At 43.4% G+C, this 15675-nt stretch overlaps 1 protein-coding gene across 4 annotated transcripts in view; it reads left to right on the top strand.

The window, feature by feature from the left end:
- The first annotated feature begins 53 nt into the window (after positions 1 to 53).
- agla (amylo-alpha-1, 6-glucosidase, 4-alpha-glucanotransferase a) overlaps positions 54 to 15675 on the top strand; it is a 35872-nt gene continuing 20250 nt past the window's right edge. The window contains exons 1-11 of one of the 4 annotated variants that reach the window (XM_036554319.1): positions 54 to 125; positions 1351 to 1500; positions 3263 to 3473; positions 4228 to 4397; positions 6968 to 7171; positions 10572 to 10753; positions 11283 to 11394; positions 12313 to 12457; positions 13501 to 13603; positions 14432 to 14529; positions 14798 to 14937. In XM_036554319.1, coding sequence (XP_036410212.1) covers positions 1419 to 1500; positions 3263 to 3473; positions 4228 to 4397; positions 6968 to 7171; positions 10572 to 10753; positions 11283 to 11394; positions 12313 to 12457; positions 13501 to 13603; positions 14432 to 14529; positions 14798 to 14937 — 1447 coding nt within the window. In that variant the 5' untranslated portion in view covers positions 54 to 125; positions 1351 to 1418. Of the gene's footprint in view, positions 126 to 549; positions 614 to 1153; positions 1252 to 1350; positions 1501 to 3262; positions 3474 to 4227; positions 4398 to 6967; positions 7172 to 10571; positions 10754 to 11282; positions 11395 to 12312; positions 12458 to 13500; positions 13604 to 14431; positions 14530 to 14797; positions 14938 to 15675 lie in introns of those variants that run through there. The other 3 variants (XM_036554320.1, XM_036554318.1, XM_036554317.1) reach the window with 3 other exon arrangements.

Here is a 15675-nt window from a genome sequence, read left to right as displayed (position 1 = left end):
TTCCTTCGTAACGTTTTATTCGTAAAGCACGGCACTAGTTAAGCGCAGCACGCTGCCGACACGCCCCCTTTCCAACTGGCTGTGAAGAGGGCCGTTCGCAGCCGAGAGCGAACAAGGAAGACAAGGTGATTCTTTATAAATAACAGTTAATAGACCACAATTCGTTTCATTTGCGGTATCCTGTTTTATAGTTGTTGCATAATTATATATGCATTCATAGATGTGCACATAACACTGCAGTGTTGCTCGGACAGGTAGCCAGATTGCTATTTAGCCCGCTAGCTCTCGAGGTCTTTCTTTGTCAAATATTTTCTAGATTGCCAACTAACGTGAGGCGAAGCATTTCTTAGACTGAAAATTTAACGTGGCGGCCGGGCTAGTTTTATTTGACCTTCTTCGACTGGATTCCCGACCTTGTCAGAGCTGAGTTATGAGTTATTGTGGGTGTTGTGCTCGCATGGCCGTGAGGTGGGCGTTTTCGAGTGTATGTGACATGGTTAGCTAGTGAGAGCTAGGCGCTGTAGGTACTGTACGTGGCGAAGTAAGTAGCAGGCTACAGTGTAACATCAGATTGAGGACCTGTTCTGGGTATTTCAGCTGTGAACGGGACAGTGTATGTATCATTAACGTTTTCAGTTGTTTCTTAATTTCATTTGGGAAAACGCTGAGAGTGTGTTTCCGACGGTATTGTTGTATTGTCTCAATTGTGTTGCATGTCCGATCTTAGTTCGATCTGGATGTATAGGCTACTAGCTATGCCTTGTGTCGGCAATCTTTCTGATATCGTTTACTGAGTTCGTATGCCGAAGTGAATCAACTCCAGTTAGCTACATATGCTGCAAAATTGTGTATAATATTGATAAATTGGTTATTAACTAATATTTGTAAAAATCCAGTACGCACGCTTTGGGTGCATTATCAAGACAGCCAATGTAGCGACTTTCAAGGAACTGCCTTAGCAGCATCTCCTGTGCACGTTTTTTTTAATCTGATATATAGCTATCAGATAGTCAACTAGCTAATTGGACTAAATGGTCTTGCCAGGTTTTCAGAGCTATACCAATCTGCCAAACAGTCAGCTAGCCAAGCTTATTTTTAGAGAGGATTTGCTGATATCTGGTGGCAGTATATAAGCACACCAACAAAACACTCACATATGAATTAAGTTTTTAATCGAATGCATCGTATGAGCTGTATAATTACGCTAGACTAAATTATTTCGAAAATTAGTGAAGGAGAAAACGGAATCATGTAAGTAAATAGATGGCTAGTAAGCGTTATTGGATCCTGTATATAAAAGCATATCTTTAAAGACTATTTTTTAGTAACACAGCCTCTTGTTTTTTGCAGGTTGTCCTACCAAACCCTGAAGCACCGTTTTCTGTGTGTAAAGAGAATCTTAAATAAGGAGAGTCAAAATGGTCCACAGCAAGCAAATTAGAGTTTTGGTCCTGAACGACATGGAGAAACTCGACAAGAGTCTGTTTCGTCTGGGTCAAGGTACTATAAGTGAGGTTGTCCTGACATTTATTCGGTATCTGTTGCACATGTTCACTTGTTCATCGAGCGAAGATATTCGTGCTCTTTCGACATCCGTTTTGCGTGTATGTTTATGCATTACTGAGTGCCACTTCTGACAGTTATTGGATTGTATCAAATGCCGTCTCGAAGTTCTTACATGAAGTGCAATCCTTACAGAGGAATTTTATTTCTGAAAAAAAAATCAAATTAATTAATATGAATCCCATAGAAATGATCATAGTTATTCACGTTCTTTATTCTTGGGAATCACAGGGTTTAACAACTTGTTGCATGCGCAGCTTTGTTTTGCGTTTGACATTTTAAAGGGGATTTAAATATCAGGGGCGTATTCCGCCAGTGCTATATATAGAGTCAGCTATGCCCTGCACGGGGAATTCTTCCTTCAACGCCAAAGGTAGCATGAAGTGTAGTCACGTGTTTGACTCAGGCGATAAACCGGCTTCAAGTAACGCTTAAAAAGTATTAAAATAAAACTCTAAAAGGTTCCTTTTTTCAGAATCCAAAACATGAGCCTGAACAGTGTTCAGTAACCGAGCATGGTTTTAAACCCCAGTCTGAACAAGCCTTTGTCAGGAGAAATGATAATTGGAAGCTGCATTACTGAATGATTGATTGGCACAAAATAGGGTTTATGTATTTCCTATAGTTTCCACATTTGTCACACAGACTCATTTCAGAGGAGGCCACAGTTTTCTGCAAGATTACACTGTTCAAAATTGCTTCTAGTGCACTCAGAGATGAAAATAACCAGGGTAGGGATTGCATTAACTCAGACCTTTTTGCAGCCAATAAAAAAATCTGGTCCAGCGAAGGATTGCTAACTAAAAAATAAATACGGAAGCTAGAACAATTTTGATCTGGCCATGCCTTACTTTTTCACAGGTTTTGTGCCTCTGTGAGATAGTTGAAAGTTTTTATGTTTTCTTCCCAAGCTCTGTCATTTTTGCTTCATTGGTTCCCAAAGCATATGCATAACTTGAGCCCACATAAGACAATGCAGTCAATGACATCATTTCTGCTCTGTGCCATCTTGTGTTCACCTGTCTAAAGCCATTACCGTTGGCCCGCCTTGTACAACAGTGTCAGCAAGCTAAATGAATCAAAATATTTTTCATGTTTGGCCATGTCCGATCGACTCTGTTCCTGTGGAACTTCTCCCACGCTGCAGTCAGGGCCCAGAAACAGATGCAGTAGGTTTTCAGAGAACGCAGTGTTGCTGCTCAGTTGCGTAACTAAAGTGTCATCCACCTCTGTGAAGGCAGTTGCATAGGTTGTCGTTCTCCATGTGCACATTCCAGAGAAGGAGCGAACATGTTTGTGAGTACATACAGTGAAGTGCGTATGTAATATGTAGTACAGCATGCAATCTATGGCATGTGTGTTGTTAAGGTGAGGTTGGATTGGCATGCCTGTTGCTTGTAGTTTCATTTTTTTTGTCCAGGACATTGTAAGATTCATGGCATGTCCCAAAAGAACAGCGCGTGGGAATTCGTCTGTACCAGACCTAGGTGGAAAATCACTGAGCAGTTAAAGTCTTCTGCCGTGAGCCTTCATTTGGAAGCTGTTCAGTTGCGGAAAACAATGGAATTTCACAAACGTTTCACCGCGCCATGCGTTTCGAAATCTGACAGCACAGAATGTTTGATTTTCACCTTGTGACATCCTCAGACATGTCTCAGCTACACTGCAAATGGTTGCTTTGTGTTTTTTTTCCCACAAGGCTTTGAGCTCCAGTTCCGCCTGGGGCCCACGCTACAGGGGAAGTTTGTGAACGTCTACACAAACTACCCCGTCAAAGGGGAGAAGTTCGACCGGCACAAGTTCCATGCCCTCCAGTGGATCAACCCCACCGAGAAGGAGGATGACTCAGACAAGTACTGCACAGTGGACCTGCAGATCGCGGGGTCCTACCAGTATCATTTCGGCCACGGGTAGGTTGCGTTCTGCATTAGTAGACCTTTGAAGAGGGCTGCCAATGCCTCATATCACCTCACAATCATTTTTGGTTGGTAAAATTGCTCTTCCTGCGTCCCGTAACTTGAGTCTGGACTACGCCATTAGCTGAAGACAACCATCAGACGCAATGTAATTGACAAGATTCCATGGGGGTAGGCAGGACTATGTTCATCTCACCACTCATTAGCACCCTCAAGGAGCTTATCAGGTGCTTCTGCACCATGCTGATGATGTCAGTGTGAGATACTCCCATCCATCAATCAGTGTTTGCCCTCTGGTGTTGCACTCTGTGGGACTTTACAGTATGAAAAATAGCTGTTGATTACATGTCAGCATATTAGATGACTGTTCTTCACTACTCCTGTGTGAGTGTTTTGCAGTGAGATTAATGAGCAGTAGATAATTCCAGGGCAAAAGAGGGGATAAATCATAAATAATACGAGTAGTAATAAGAATATTCGCAGGGTAAACTCAAATTTATTAAGTTTGAGGTTTTAGGTGAGAGAGAAGAGTGGGGTTTGACTGTGTGCACAGCCATATGTTCTGTCACAAGAATTTGTGTAAGCTGATATAATTAAATCGTTATCCAAGTATTCCGTTTGTAGAATTCCTGTTTTCATAACCCCTCTCTACACACACTTGTTGTGCAAGCTCGAAATGTAAGTCTCCTGACAGGGCCATGTAGTCACAGTTCCAGTATTCAATCTTACTCGTCTGTGCTGTTCACAGGAAGGAGGAGAGGAGTGGGGGGGGCTACATTGTGGTGGATCCGGTGCTGCGCGTCGGGGCCGACGACCATGTCCTGCCGCTCGACTGCATCACCATCCAGACCTACCTGGCCAAGTGCCTTGGGCCCCTGGACGAGTGGCCAGACCGGCTCCGGGTTTCCATGGAGACGGGTGAGCAGAAACGGCTGACCCTTACGACGCTGACAGCAAGGAGGGCATAGCGGTTTGGGAGCTAGATTCGCAACCTGTGGATTGCCATTTTGAATTCTTAACACCCCTGTGCCCTTGAGTAAGGTTTTTAGCAGGATGGCTCTGGTAAACATTCAGCTGTTCAAATCATTAATCATTAATCATTACCCTCCACCGGAGGGGTGATTGGGGAGACCTCGAAATCACATCTCATTTTAAGTGCAAAAATCAATGCCCTAGGATGACACAAAGAACATAAATGGATACTGATCAAACATTGCATAAATGTTGGCATTACACGTTTTGCCAGACGCTGTTATCTGAAGTGGCATAAAAAGCAGTTACATAAATGCTAGCAAGAAGGCCACATAAGGAACAGTACATGGAAAAAACACCGGACCACGTCTAAACAAAGATCTGTCCATCACTCAGTGCTGTAATAACCACTGCCACACTGATGACAGACTAAGAGCTAAAATAATAAAACATTTCAGCAACTCCTGTCCAAGTGTAAGTCGACAGATATAACTGCTATTATTAGATAAGGGAGGCATGATGTGCTCAGGAGAGACGGGTAAAAATAACGACGAAGGGAATTCCTTATATATGTATGTTAAGGCACATTGTAACATCACGGATGTTCAATTTATTATCCCAGTCATTCAGCGCCTGCATTCCTTCTGTGCTCCATGTAAGAGGTTCCGGTTGGCAACAGGAGGTTCTGGCACTGTCTTCATTCCAGGGATAGCTATGAATGCTCAGTTTTAGACCTTACCCTACGATAATGTTCACCACGAGCTGGCAAATAAGAACACTTAGAGCTTCAACAATGGCAGAGATGGAATCTTCAATGCATGGAGAGCTGAATATGTGGCCAGAATCAATAGAATTTCTGTGGTAACATTCTCTTTATTGAGCCATAGAATTCCTTGGTCAGGGTTCCTGCACTGGTATAGAAAGTCTGGAAGCATAATGGAAAGAAATATTGATCATTTCCAGACCTGGAAAAGTCTTGAAAAAGCATGTAAAAGTTTCAGAAAACATTTATAATTCCATACCATTGCTGCACTCTCACCACAGGTTTCAGCATCTTTATTGATTATTCTGCGATTCAGCTAACAGAAGTATAGATGTATGGCTCTACAGCATCAGTCTTGTGCAACTTAGGGTTTTCAGCATAGGCATTTGTGGGGGGGCATTGAGGCACAAGGTACTGGAAGTACAACCGGGGGGGTGGGGGGGTCACATTCTGAATGTCTTACACAGATAGAACTCATTTACATGTGTTATAGATCTCCGGCCCCGCTCCAGAAATTTGGCATGCAGAGATTTTAGATCAGGCAGTAAAGTATTACTAGCGTATACAGGCTCTGTTACCAGAATCCCTATCACCAGACCGGAATGCAGTTTTATTCAAAACAATCACTGACGTGTTTTTTCGAATGAGTTTTAACCAATGGTAGCCTGTTTTGGCGACATATTGGCAGGAGAGCACTGTTCTTATTCAATCGGCAGCTAGTTTGAACTTTCTGTGAGGCGGTGCCAGGAAGCATTTGCGGGGACTGTGTCAGTTGATTACTGCACAATAGGCTAGCATGCATTCAAATAGATGGAGCATGGAAGCAAAGGTTAGCGCAGACACAAGCACAGTAGCACGGGGGGTGAAAAATAAATGGCGATAGGCTTGGTTAGATGAAAACGGTAATGATGGACAAACGTTAGGTGTATGTTGTCACAAATTAAACAAGCCTTTAAAAACAATTAAACAGGAGCTGCTTTGCACCATGTGTTCAAAAAAAATACATTTTGGGAGAAGTGGCAAAAGTGGCAGGTATTGTCTCGGCATGATACAGATCCCTCATACAAAGCAGCTGTTTGGGCTCTTCGTTACACATCAACGATGCCGGGAGCTGTGGCCACTGTAGCTGCTGCTGCTTCATTCATCCAAGACCGTGTGGGCAATCATAAAGTCCGCATTTATAGCGGAACATGACCTGTCTTTCAGGATAGCGCCAGCGCTAGTTGACCTGTGTTAAACATCACAGGATAGAACTGCACTCTCCAAACCTAGCGTGTCAAATACACAGGCTTATACACAGCTACCTATCCACTCACGACATTGCCTGTCACATTAGGCAATGTTTAGCATATAAGCTGTCAAAACAGATGTTTTCACAGATTGTTGAGGAGTCCACAAACCGCAAAATGGACAGAATTTTCAATGTATTGGTTCGATTCTATGATGATCACTTGGACAAAGTAACATAGCATCTTGCTACTCAACCAACTTTTATTGAAGTTGCACTTTTCATTTTTAATTGCATTTAAGAAAAAAAGGAACCACTTTTAATTTGAGCTCGGTAATACAAAACTCACAAATAGCCTCTGCCTTGTTTTGAGCTGGGATCTCTTCTCGAGCCGAACACTTCATTGAATGAACACATACTGACGTACAGCGTAAGCTGCTGAAATACAAGCCAAAGGACTCAGCCGACCAGGTCTGTTGATTGAGGTCTGGAAAAAGTCTGGAATGTCTTTCTTTCATTCTTCAGGCTACAACATGATTCACTTCACACCACTGCAACAGCTTGGCCAGTCGCGCTCCTGCTATTCCCTGGCTGACCAGCTAGAGCTGAACCCTGACTTCTCTCCGGCGGGGAAGAGGTACACCTGGTCGGACGTGGGGAACTTGGTGGAGCTGGTCAGGACAGAGTGGAACATGGTCTGCATCACTGACGTGGTTTACAATCACACAGGTGCGTGCGTCGGTCAGCCTCTGAGCGCCTTTAGGGTTTCGTCACAGTGGGGGATGATGGGAAAAACACAGCTTGGCTTCTTCCTGTGCAGGGTTTGACAGGAAGTCAAAAGGCTTCCTCCATCCAGCCCAACCACATCAGTCATTGATGCAAGAACTAATGCTTCTTGTGGTATGTGGGAACCAAGTGTGGAGAAATACATACACTTAAATATCAACAGGTGGAACTTGGTACCAAGAGGACAAGAATAAAGCCTCCCACTTACTGTGTGTTGGGACTGCAGCTTGTGCTGTCAGGGGTCCAGTACCAGTTTACAATTGTTTTATAGTGTATTTGAAATTACACTCTGTGTCTAGACCAAAGACTTTACGTGTGTGATCATCAGTAAAGGCAAACATTCTGAGAAAAAAAGCTTTTTATGCTGAGCTTTTGATGTGGCTGATTGTGGCTCTTGTTTGCTTGTAAGTGGACACCTGGTTCACATCTCTCATTCACAAGTAAAGTATTCATTTCTGAGTTACCCAGAGACATAACTAGATAGCCAGCTGGCTATAATAGCTGGTGAATGTGCGTGCTGGTTTTCAGTCAAGTGATGTCTTCCCATATAAGCACATCATAATGCAAAACAATATGCTTCCTTGATTAGTTGGTAGATATCTTTTTAAGTAATAACAGTAACAGCCCATGTGGCTGCTTTTTACTGGCGCGCAAGCATCCACCATTTTTTTGTCTTTGGCTTACCTGGAGGTACGAGCTGTCATTTCTAATGCAAAGCTTTATTAGCCTCTCTTCTTAGCTGTGGGGTCATGAGAAGGGGGCAGCTGAGTGAGTGTACCAACCCGGTTTCCCCTCACTCAAATTCGCCCCCGGTGGTATCACATGACTACTCAAAATGGGGCATGTTACTAGTGAGAGAACTCAGCCAAAAATAGTGTAGGACGCAGATTGGATCTGGCCCTTAATCAGAATTACTGATTAAAAGTATTTATCAAACCTGTGAAGTGTCAATATGCTGGATAAACAGCATTTAGCTGTAGGAACAGTACAGCTGCCAGGTTAGGTGTGGTCTGGTCCTGAGACCATATGTCACTGTCGGAGTTCAGAAATATGTGTTCGTGAAACTGAAGAGTGTTTGAGGTCCCAGCTTTCAGGTTGCAAAGTCTATGAATAGTTTCAGCCACTACAGTAGCTTCTCTGACATGGGTGCCACGTGTGTGAGCTTTCCTGAGGGAACATGACCCTGTGAGTTCGGGTGGAACGTGTCACATTTAGAAGTGGACCTGACGGCAGGGATGTCTGTCGCTAGGTGTGGTGCTTTAGCCTGGTCTCCACAACTGGAAACACATAGGAAGAGAGTGCAGTTTAGCACAACCTCTTTAAATGTGCTTCTCCTACTTTTGGGTTCGCCCTTATGTCAGCGTTCAGGTTGCCATTTTTAGCAAATTGTTGAGGGAGGAGGGAGCAGGAGGGCTATATAGTCTAAAGATGAGTGTTGACAAGGGCAACCAGAATTTGTTTCATGTTATTTACTCTGAGTAATCTGTTACAGTCTGAATGCTGGTTTGTTGAGACATTTTGAATAGTCAGCAGCTTTTTAAAATTGCTCTTCCAGTACGATTCACACAGCGACTTTTAAATATGTCCAGACGTTCCCCTTCATAGTTCCTCTCAAGCTTGGTATGTCTAGTCCCTTAAATGTTCCCATAGGAAGGATCGTTGCTATGATACTCACCCTTGTTGCTATGGAGGCATCGTGAGGCCATACAGAGCTTGGCTGGTGCACACAATTGGATATCCATGGAGGCAGAGCTCAGTTCTGCATACATTAACATTTCAATGTGTGTTTAGGCTACACACTATGTGTCTGTCTGAAAAAAGTTTAATGCTTAAATGTTCCACAGGAAAAGTGTGTAACTAAAATGAACAAAGTGTCTGAATTTCGTGATGGTGACAGCCGTTGAAAGAATCACTGTGGTAATAAAGGTCGCTCTTGAGGTTTGCAACATAAAAAGGGCAGACAAAGGAGGCAGCCGGCCAGGGAGGAACTTCAGTCCAGCGACCGTATAGGGGGTGACGGTGGATACTGTTTACGTGACCTGGGTACAAAACTACAAAGTGCCTCTGTCATCTAATACTGTATGGCTCAGAAGCTCCAGTTAATTCATTGTTAATTAATTAAATAATTAAGTAATACACAATAGTGAAATATATTGTAATGTTGTGATGCTATGTTAAGACATATGTTGTTCAGCTCAAGAATACATTTGAAATATACAGTTGAAATATATTAATGCAAAGCAGAAATCTGCTGCGAGATACCAAAATGGCAATAATTTACATATTTTCAAAGTAATGATGGAGCTAACTGTATATTCTCCAAAAATATATTTTCCATTTTTTTGTGCCTATTCTGTTGGTAGCCGTATCTGTACATTGAAAAGAAGGTGGGTGTGCAATATGAAATCATTCTATACGGTATCGCAGTAAGCTTCGGTACAGTTGACTGGTCGTACTGTTTGAGCAGGGTTACTGCACTGTACTACCGTGGCTTATTTAAGGCCTTCCCAGCAGTGTGGGAGGAAGCCAAGAAAAGACGTTGCTGTGCCATATTTCACATTGAGGGAGGCTGGGAACATGAAAGCGCCCTCTGCAGCAGGTACGCGGTTCAGAGAAAGGTCATGCAGTCAGGGGAAACACTATCCTCACGGCGGCTCCGATACCAGCCTCTAGGTTCAGGTTTGGCACACTCAGCCAAGCCCCTCTCTGTCAGCGATCAGTGCAGTGCCCAATGGATGAGCTGACGTAAGGTCAATGGCCTTTCTGAGCCCTCTCCCTGGGGGGTAGGGGTGTTTTTTTTTTTGTTGTTTGGGACATTTTATTAATTATTTTAGTCAATTAGAGCTGTTAATATCGTTTGGTGGTCCAACCATGTTCCTTCCCCACATTTGGACCTGTATTTGCTGTTGATTTTTTTCATCTGTGCTCTGTCCTCTGTGCTATAATGGGTTAGGGGAGTATGACAGGTCATTTCTTGCAATTGATTGTCTCTGAACAGAAATTATAAAATAATTAAGGAATTAACAGAAACAGAAATTATTAATTAATTAATCAATTAGTACACTGTAACACTGATTCCTCATGTCCATATTCATCTGTGGAGGATTGATGTGGAGCTTTATTCGAAACTTAGTTTCGGATCTATTCTGCTTTTTTTGAATTAAATATACATATATAAGCATCAGCCGATTAGAAATGAGCCTTTATCTCTGTAATGACCGTGTATGTATCTGTGATACCTGTATCTATCTACTTGTCTGTCTGTGTATAGCTTATATACATAGATACAAGTGAATGTATATGTATATTGATAAAATCACCCTGTTTGTTCTGTGCTGGTTAGCTGCGAACAGTCGGTGGCTCAGGCAGCACCCAGAGTGTGGGTATAACCTGGTGAACTCCCCACACCTGAAGCCAGCCTGGGTGCTGGACAGGGCCGTCTGGCACCTCTCCTGCGACATCGCCGACGGGAAGTACGAGGACCGGAACCTCCCTGCCCTCATCCAGAACGACGGGCACCTCAACGTGAGTTGCCTTCCCCCCGCCCTCTGGCAAACGAAACCACCATCGTTCTGTCCTGTGGATGAGAGGTGACAGGCTGCTTATATCACCATGAGAGGAATTGCAAGCGTGAATCCTTGCTTGGAAGCTGCCTTGGCTCCTCTAAGCAGCACAGCACAGTTTTACAATGTGAATTGCTTCAGTAAATATCCAGCCATGACATGTATCACAAAGAGTAGGGAGTTCCCTAGTGTCCTGTCCCAATTCACAATCAACTAATAATCCCCCAAGTTAATTAACTATATAATTCCCACTGAAAATAATGCCTTCTACAGGTCATCCTTGTAAAAGAGAAGTGTTTCATAATTTACCCGTGAGGTAAAATAATGGTTAAAAAATAAATGAATGAAAGAAATAAGATGGATGGTATGTGTAAAAGAAACTATGTATGAATCTCCACTGGTATAAGACTTGCTAAGTGGTAGAATAATAATAAATAATAGGTAACAGAAAATAATAATACAAAGAACCTGCTGGTCTCTCTATCTGTCAGACAATCCGCAGCATCCTCGCGGAGGATGTCTTTGCCAGGATTAAGCTTTGGGAGTTCTTCCAAGTCAGTGTGAACAGGACCGTGGAGCAGTTCCGGAAGCTTCTTCAGAACGGTGAGCTCCCTACATATCCCATAATGTACAGCGCAAGCTGAAGGCCCAAGAGAGCCGAGCCCTTTCTTGACTGCACCTTTTTGGAGGGGTTTTTGGTGAGCCACATGGTCACTAGCCTCATAGGTCACATGTCCACTTCCTGTCTGACTGTAGTGTGGTAACTGAGTTGCGATTTTTGGAATTTTTGGACGTGTGTTCTAATACTTACAAGTTACACTTTACGGCCTGCTGTCGGCTATCATTTTCATTTTGTAAAAGGCACCCAGTGTGGTTCTATGAGCATTTAAGAACCCAGGGTGGGTTTTAGTTGGGCTTCCTCTCAGGGTTCCCAAGGGCCATGAAAACATAGAATGTCTTGGAATTTTAAAACCATGCGTTCCAGACAGGGAAAGTAAGGGAATTCAACAAATGTATCTATTTATTCTGGAAAAGCAAGGAATTCCTCATTTTGTTACCATTTTAAACATAAAGGCAAAAGCACAGGTGAAATGTTCAGTTATTTTTTCTCTAAATTCTCTGTGCTGTGTGCATTTTGTCAGTTGCCTAGTTACTTCAGCAGTCAGTTTTCTTTTTTCATTTTTTCTTCTGCTCAATCCATCAGTTACAGTAAAACTGAATATTTTAAGGAATATTCTGTTTTTGTGCTGACTTCTTGAGTGCTTGGATCATACAGCTGCGTAGTGCTAGTTATTCTCAAATACACGTCAAAGTTCAGGGGCTTGATGACAACTAATCAGAATTTTTAAGGTTTGAGGTAAATTCAACTGATCGCACTCGAAAACAAATTTCAGGTTTCCGTTAAATCGTGGGGGGGCCTCATTAAATCCCAGCTGCAGAGGTGAAACACTGATCCTCTTTCAGACAGTAGCACAGAGCGCCCTTCCAGCCTTCACTGGGTGTTGACATGTGTCGTGTTAGTTCTGTTCCTTTCACCAGGCAGCAGAGCGCCGAGGAGGAGGCCAAACGGCCCGCCGGAGCTGAGCATCATCCAGGACCCCCAGTACAGGCGCTTCGGCAACGCGGTGGACCTGAACGCGGCGCTGGACATCTTCCATCCGAGCAGGTACCGTGCTGCCTGCGTACAAAGGAGCTACGCAAACTCTGGTCACGTGATCACTGCAGCGATGAGCGTGTCCGTTTTGCAGAGCAGGGGTCTTCAGAGCTGGGGATCAGGTGGTACGGCCGTAATGGTTGAGCAGGAGGGACCCAAATGCAGAGCCCATTCAAAATACACTGGAGAGTTATAACAAGGAAACTTTACTGAACACGCAAAACATTGGCACAGGAAGTCACAGAATGCAAGCTCAATACAACAGGTGGGGTTTAAATCCACCAAACACTCAAAGACTAATTGCAAACAGATGTGATTAATCAGACAATGATTAACACACACAAGAAAGTCCCTCTGGTGGGGGCTGAGGGAAGCAGCAGGCAACCGGGACAGACTGGCTGTCATGAGGACGCCTGCTGGGCATTTCAGGAAGCCGTCTTCGAAACCCTGACAGGAGAGGTCGCTCCATGGGTCATGATAGGCTGCTCTTGCTTGACACACAATGTGAATGAAGAGACCAGTGGAGTTAAAATGGCTGCTAGCTGAAATTAGCCTGAATTATGTGTCAGCTGCAGGCTTCTCACTTTCAAAGTGTCTCCTAGTTCACCTCCAAAGTGTTACTCCAGGAAGTGATATACATGAAGTGGAAATGGCAGATGTCACGCAGTGCCTAATAACTGGTTCTCAGATGTACACTCTCATGTGAATGGGCCTCAGAATAATGTTAATGTTAGTGTTAACAAGGGCTCAGCCTGCATTTAAAATTTCTTGTATTTGTAGAGACTGTTAATTCCACCTGCTGTATTACTAATTATTATTTCCCTTCTACTGCATCACTTTCTATGATGTGATAATACAGACTAAAGTTAGGAAAGTTACAAAGTTTCAACAAGGTGGAATGTTTCCCTCAGCACGCAGGCACCTGGTGGTTCCATACAACAGCCATATGACAAGTCCTGAAGAGTGTCTGAAGAGCTTACCTTGGGCATGTGGCTGAGCTCAGCTCTGCGTCTCCTCCCCTTCCACCGCCTTTGACTTTCTGTCTGTTTCCACAGCGACAGCGCTGCAGCCATGGAGGAGAGCTGCAGCGACTTCAAAAAGAAGCTGGAGGACCTGAACGCGGAGCAGCTGCAGGAGATGCAGCACCACCAGGAGCAGGTACAGTCGTCTCAGTGTGTGTATGTGGGTGGGGGGCGTATATTTGGTATTAAATCACTTCAATCACAAGCAGTCTGTATGTGTGTACTATGGGCTCTGATACAGGGCGTTTCCCCCATTCCAGGTTCTACATTTTTTTTAGGGAAGCTCAAGCCATTGTGATGTCATTGCCACATTTCATGTGTACAAGCTTAAAGAGCCAGCTTGTGTTTCAAAGGAGCGTATCAGATGGATTCATTCATAGAATTCCTTAGCTATGTGCGAACAGGCACAGGAAACAAAATTGGCAGCAGTAATCCACATGGGACAGGAGCAGGGACAGAAATGTAGCCAATGAATGTCAACGACACTTAAAGATTGTTTCTGGGGCTCAGCTGGCCATTGTATGGAATGTTCACGTTCCATCATCAGCTTCTCTTTGTATGCATTGTGTTTCAAAGAAGCTAAAGTGTTCCATTCTGTTACATAAAACGGCCATCATAGAAGCCCATGTATAGTCTGACAAAGGTAAATCATGTTTCACATGTATTTAAGATAAGACCGCAGCTCCAAGGTTACCCACCAGCATGCCACTCAGTGTTTGGGTGTAGCCAGCATGTACATCGACTGGCATGAAGTTATTTTCAGGTGTTACATTTTGTTATATGCTATATAGTTATCAGTGAACCATTTATGTGTAAAATGATGTAATGTACATTTGCAATTTACCTTTCAATGTTCAAATGTGTGGATAATTTTATGGGGACACAATTTCAAAGGAAGGACCCCCAAACTCCTAGACAGGTTAGGTCATCCCTGTTACTTAGTGTTGCTGCTTATCTCACTCAGGCCATCAACTGCATTCTGGGAAATGTGGTCTACGAACGACTTGCTGACAATGGATCCAAGCTGGGCCCCATCACCAGGGAAAATCCTTTGGTAACAAGGTGGGTATGTTTTCTGGAGTCTTGAGTCATGGCTGTCCAGAATGTAAAATGCATGTTACAGTTATTTTAAATGCACTGTGCCATATTAATGATGTGGATCCTCAGACTTCACAGACAGTTCAGTATGAATGGCCCTCTGTAGGCCTGTACACACTCTGTAGTGTACTGCAGTTCAAATGGGTCAGTGAGCCTGCTCCCCCATATATTTGATCACAAGGTTAAATGAAGTGTAAATAAATAAAATTGGTGCTGGGACCATACCCTGCAGGTATTTCACCTTCCCCTTTGATGAGATGAGTCTGGACCATGAAATGCGGCTGCTTCATCTCCCTGACCAAGCGTGCCACTTCATGGCCCACAATGGCTGGGTGATGGCAGACGATCCCCTGAGGAACTTCGCAGAGCCAGGTCCCCTTTCACAGCTCTTTCTACAGTCACGCTCATTAAAGCGCACAATACCTGCGTAGGGATATCTGGCTGTTGTGCTGTTTTTTTTTAGAGTTTTCTGGACAGAAGCTTTGTGTGAGGATGCTCTGTGTCATGCTTTTCTGTTCTGTGAGAATGTTCTTGTGTTCTGTGAGAATGTTTGTGTGAGCTGGGTATGAGGCTACATTTTGGTGTTAGGGATTTGGAGTAATTCAGCAGCCTGGTGCTAGACAATCAACTGCACCAAATATTTATTGCAACACATAAGTGTACATGTATGGAATTGTGTATTATTGAAATTAGAATATTATGAAATGATATCTCACACACGTACACGTGATATTGTTACACTTATGCTTGTAGCTGAGAAAAACCACACAATCATAGGCCATTGTGTGTAACAGTATTCTTACATTATATCATGGCTCATTTTTTCACATATAGACTTTGAAGTTCCAAGCAAAGATTCTTGAGGAGAATCTTTAGAGACAATCCCTATGCAGTTAACCAAATCTAGACAAACTGGTCCCATTCACAACTATAAAATTTCCACCTATGGGATTTCCACCCCATCCCCTCCCTTCTTTTGCCTGTGCTTGAGGTCCAAATGGGGGTCAGTAACTTTAGCCTATGATCTCTTCATTGGACTCCAACCAAAAAAAAAAACACTTCACAAGCAAAATTCATGCTTTGATTGTGTGGAAATTGAATGATAGTTGT

The sequence above is a fragment of the Megalops cyprinoides genome, chromosome 20, assembly GCF_013368585.1.
Source record: "Megalops cyprinoides isolate fMegCyp1 chromosome 20, fMegCyp1.pri, whole genome shotgun sequence".
In the NCBI taxonomy this organism is placed as follows: Eukaryota; Metazoa; Chordata; class Actinopteri; order Elopiformes; family Megalopidae; genus Megalops; species Megalops cyprinoides.
Note: the sequence above shows the minus strand (reverse complement) of the source record. Positions and strands in the feature narration are given on the sequence as shown.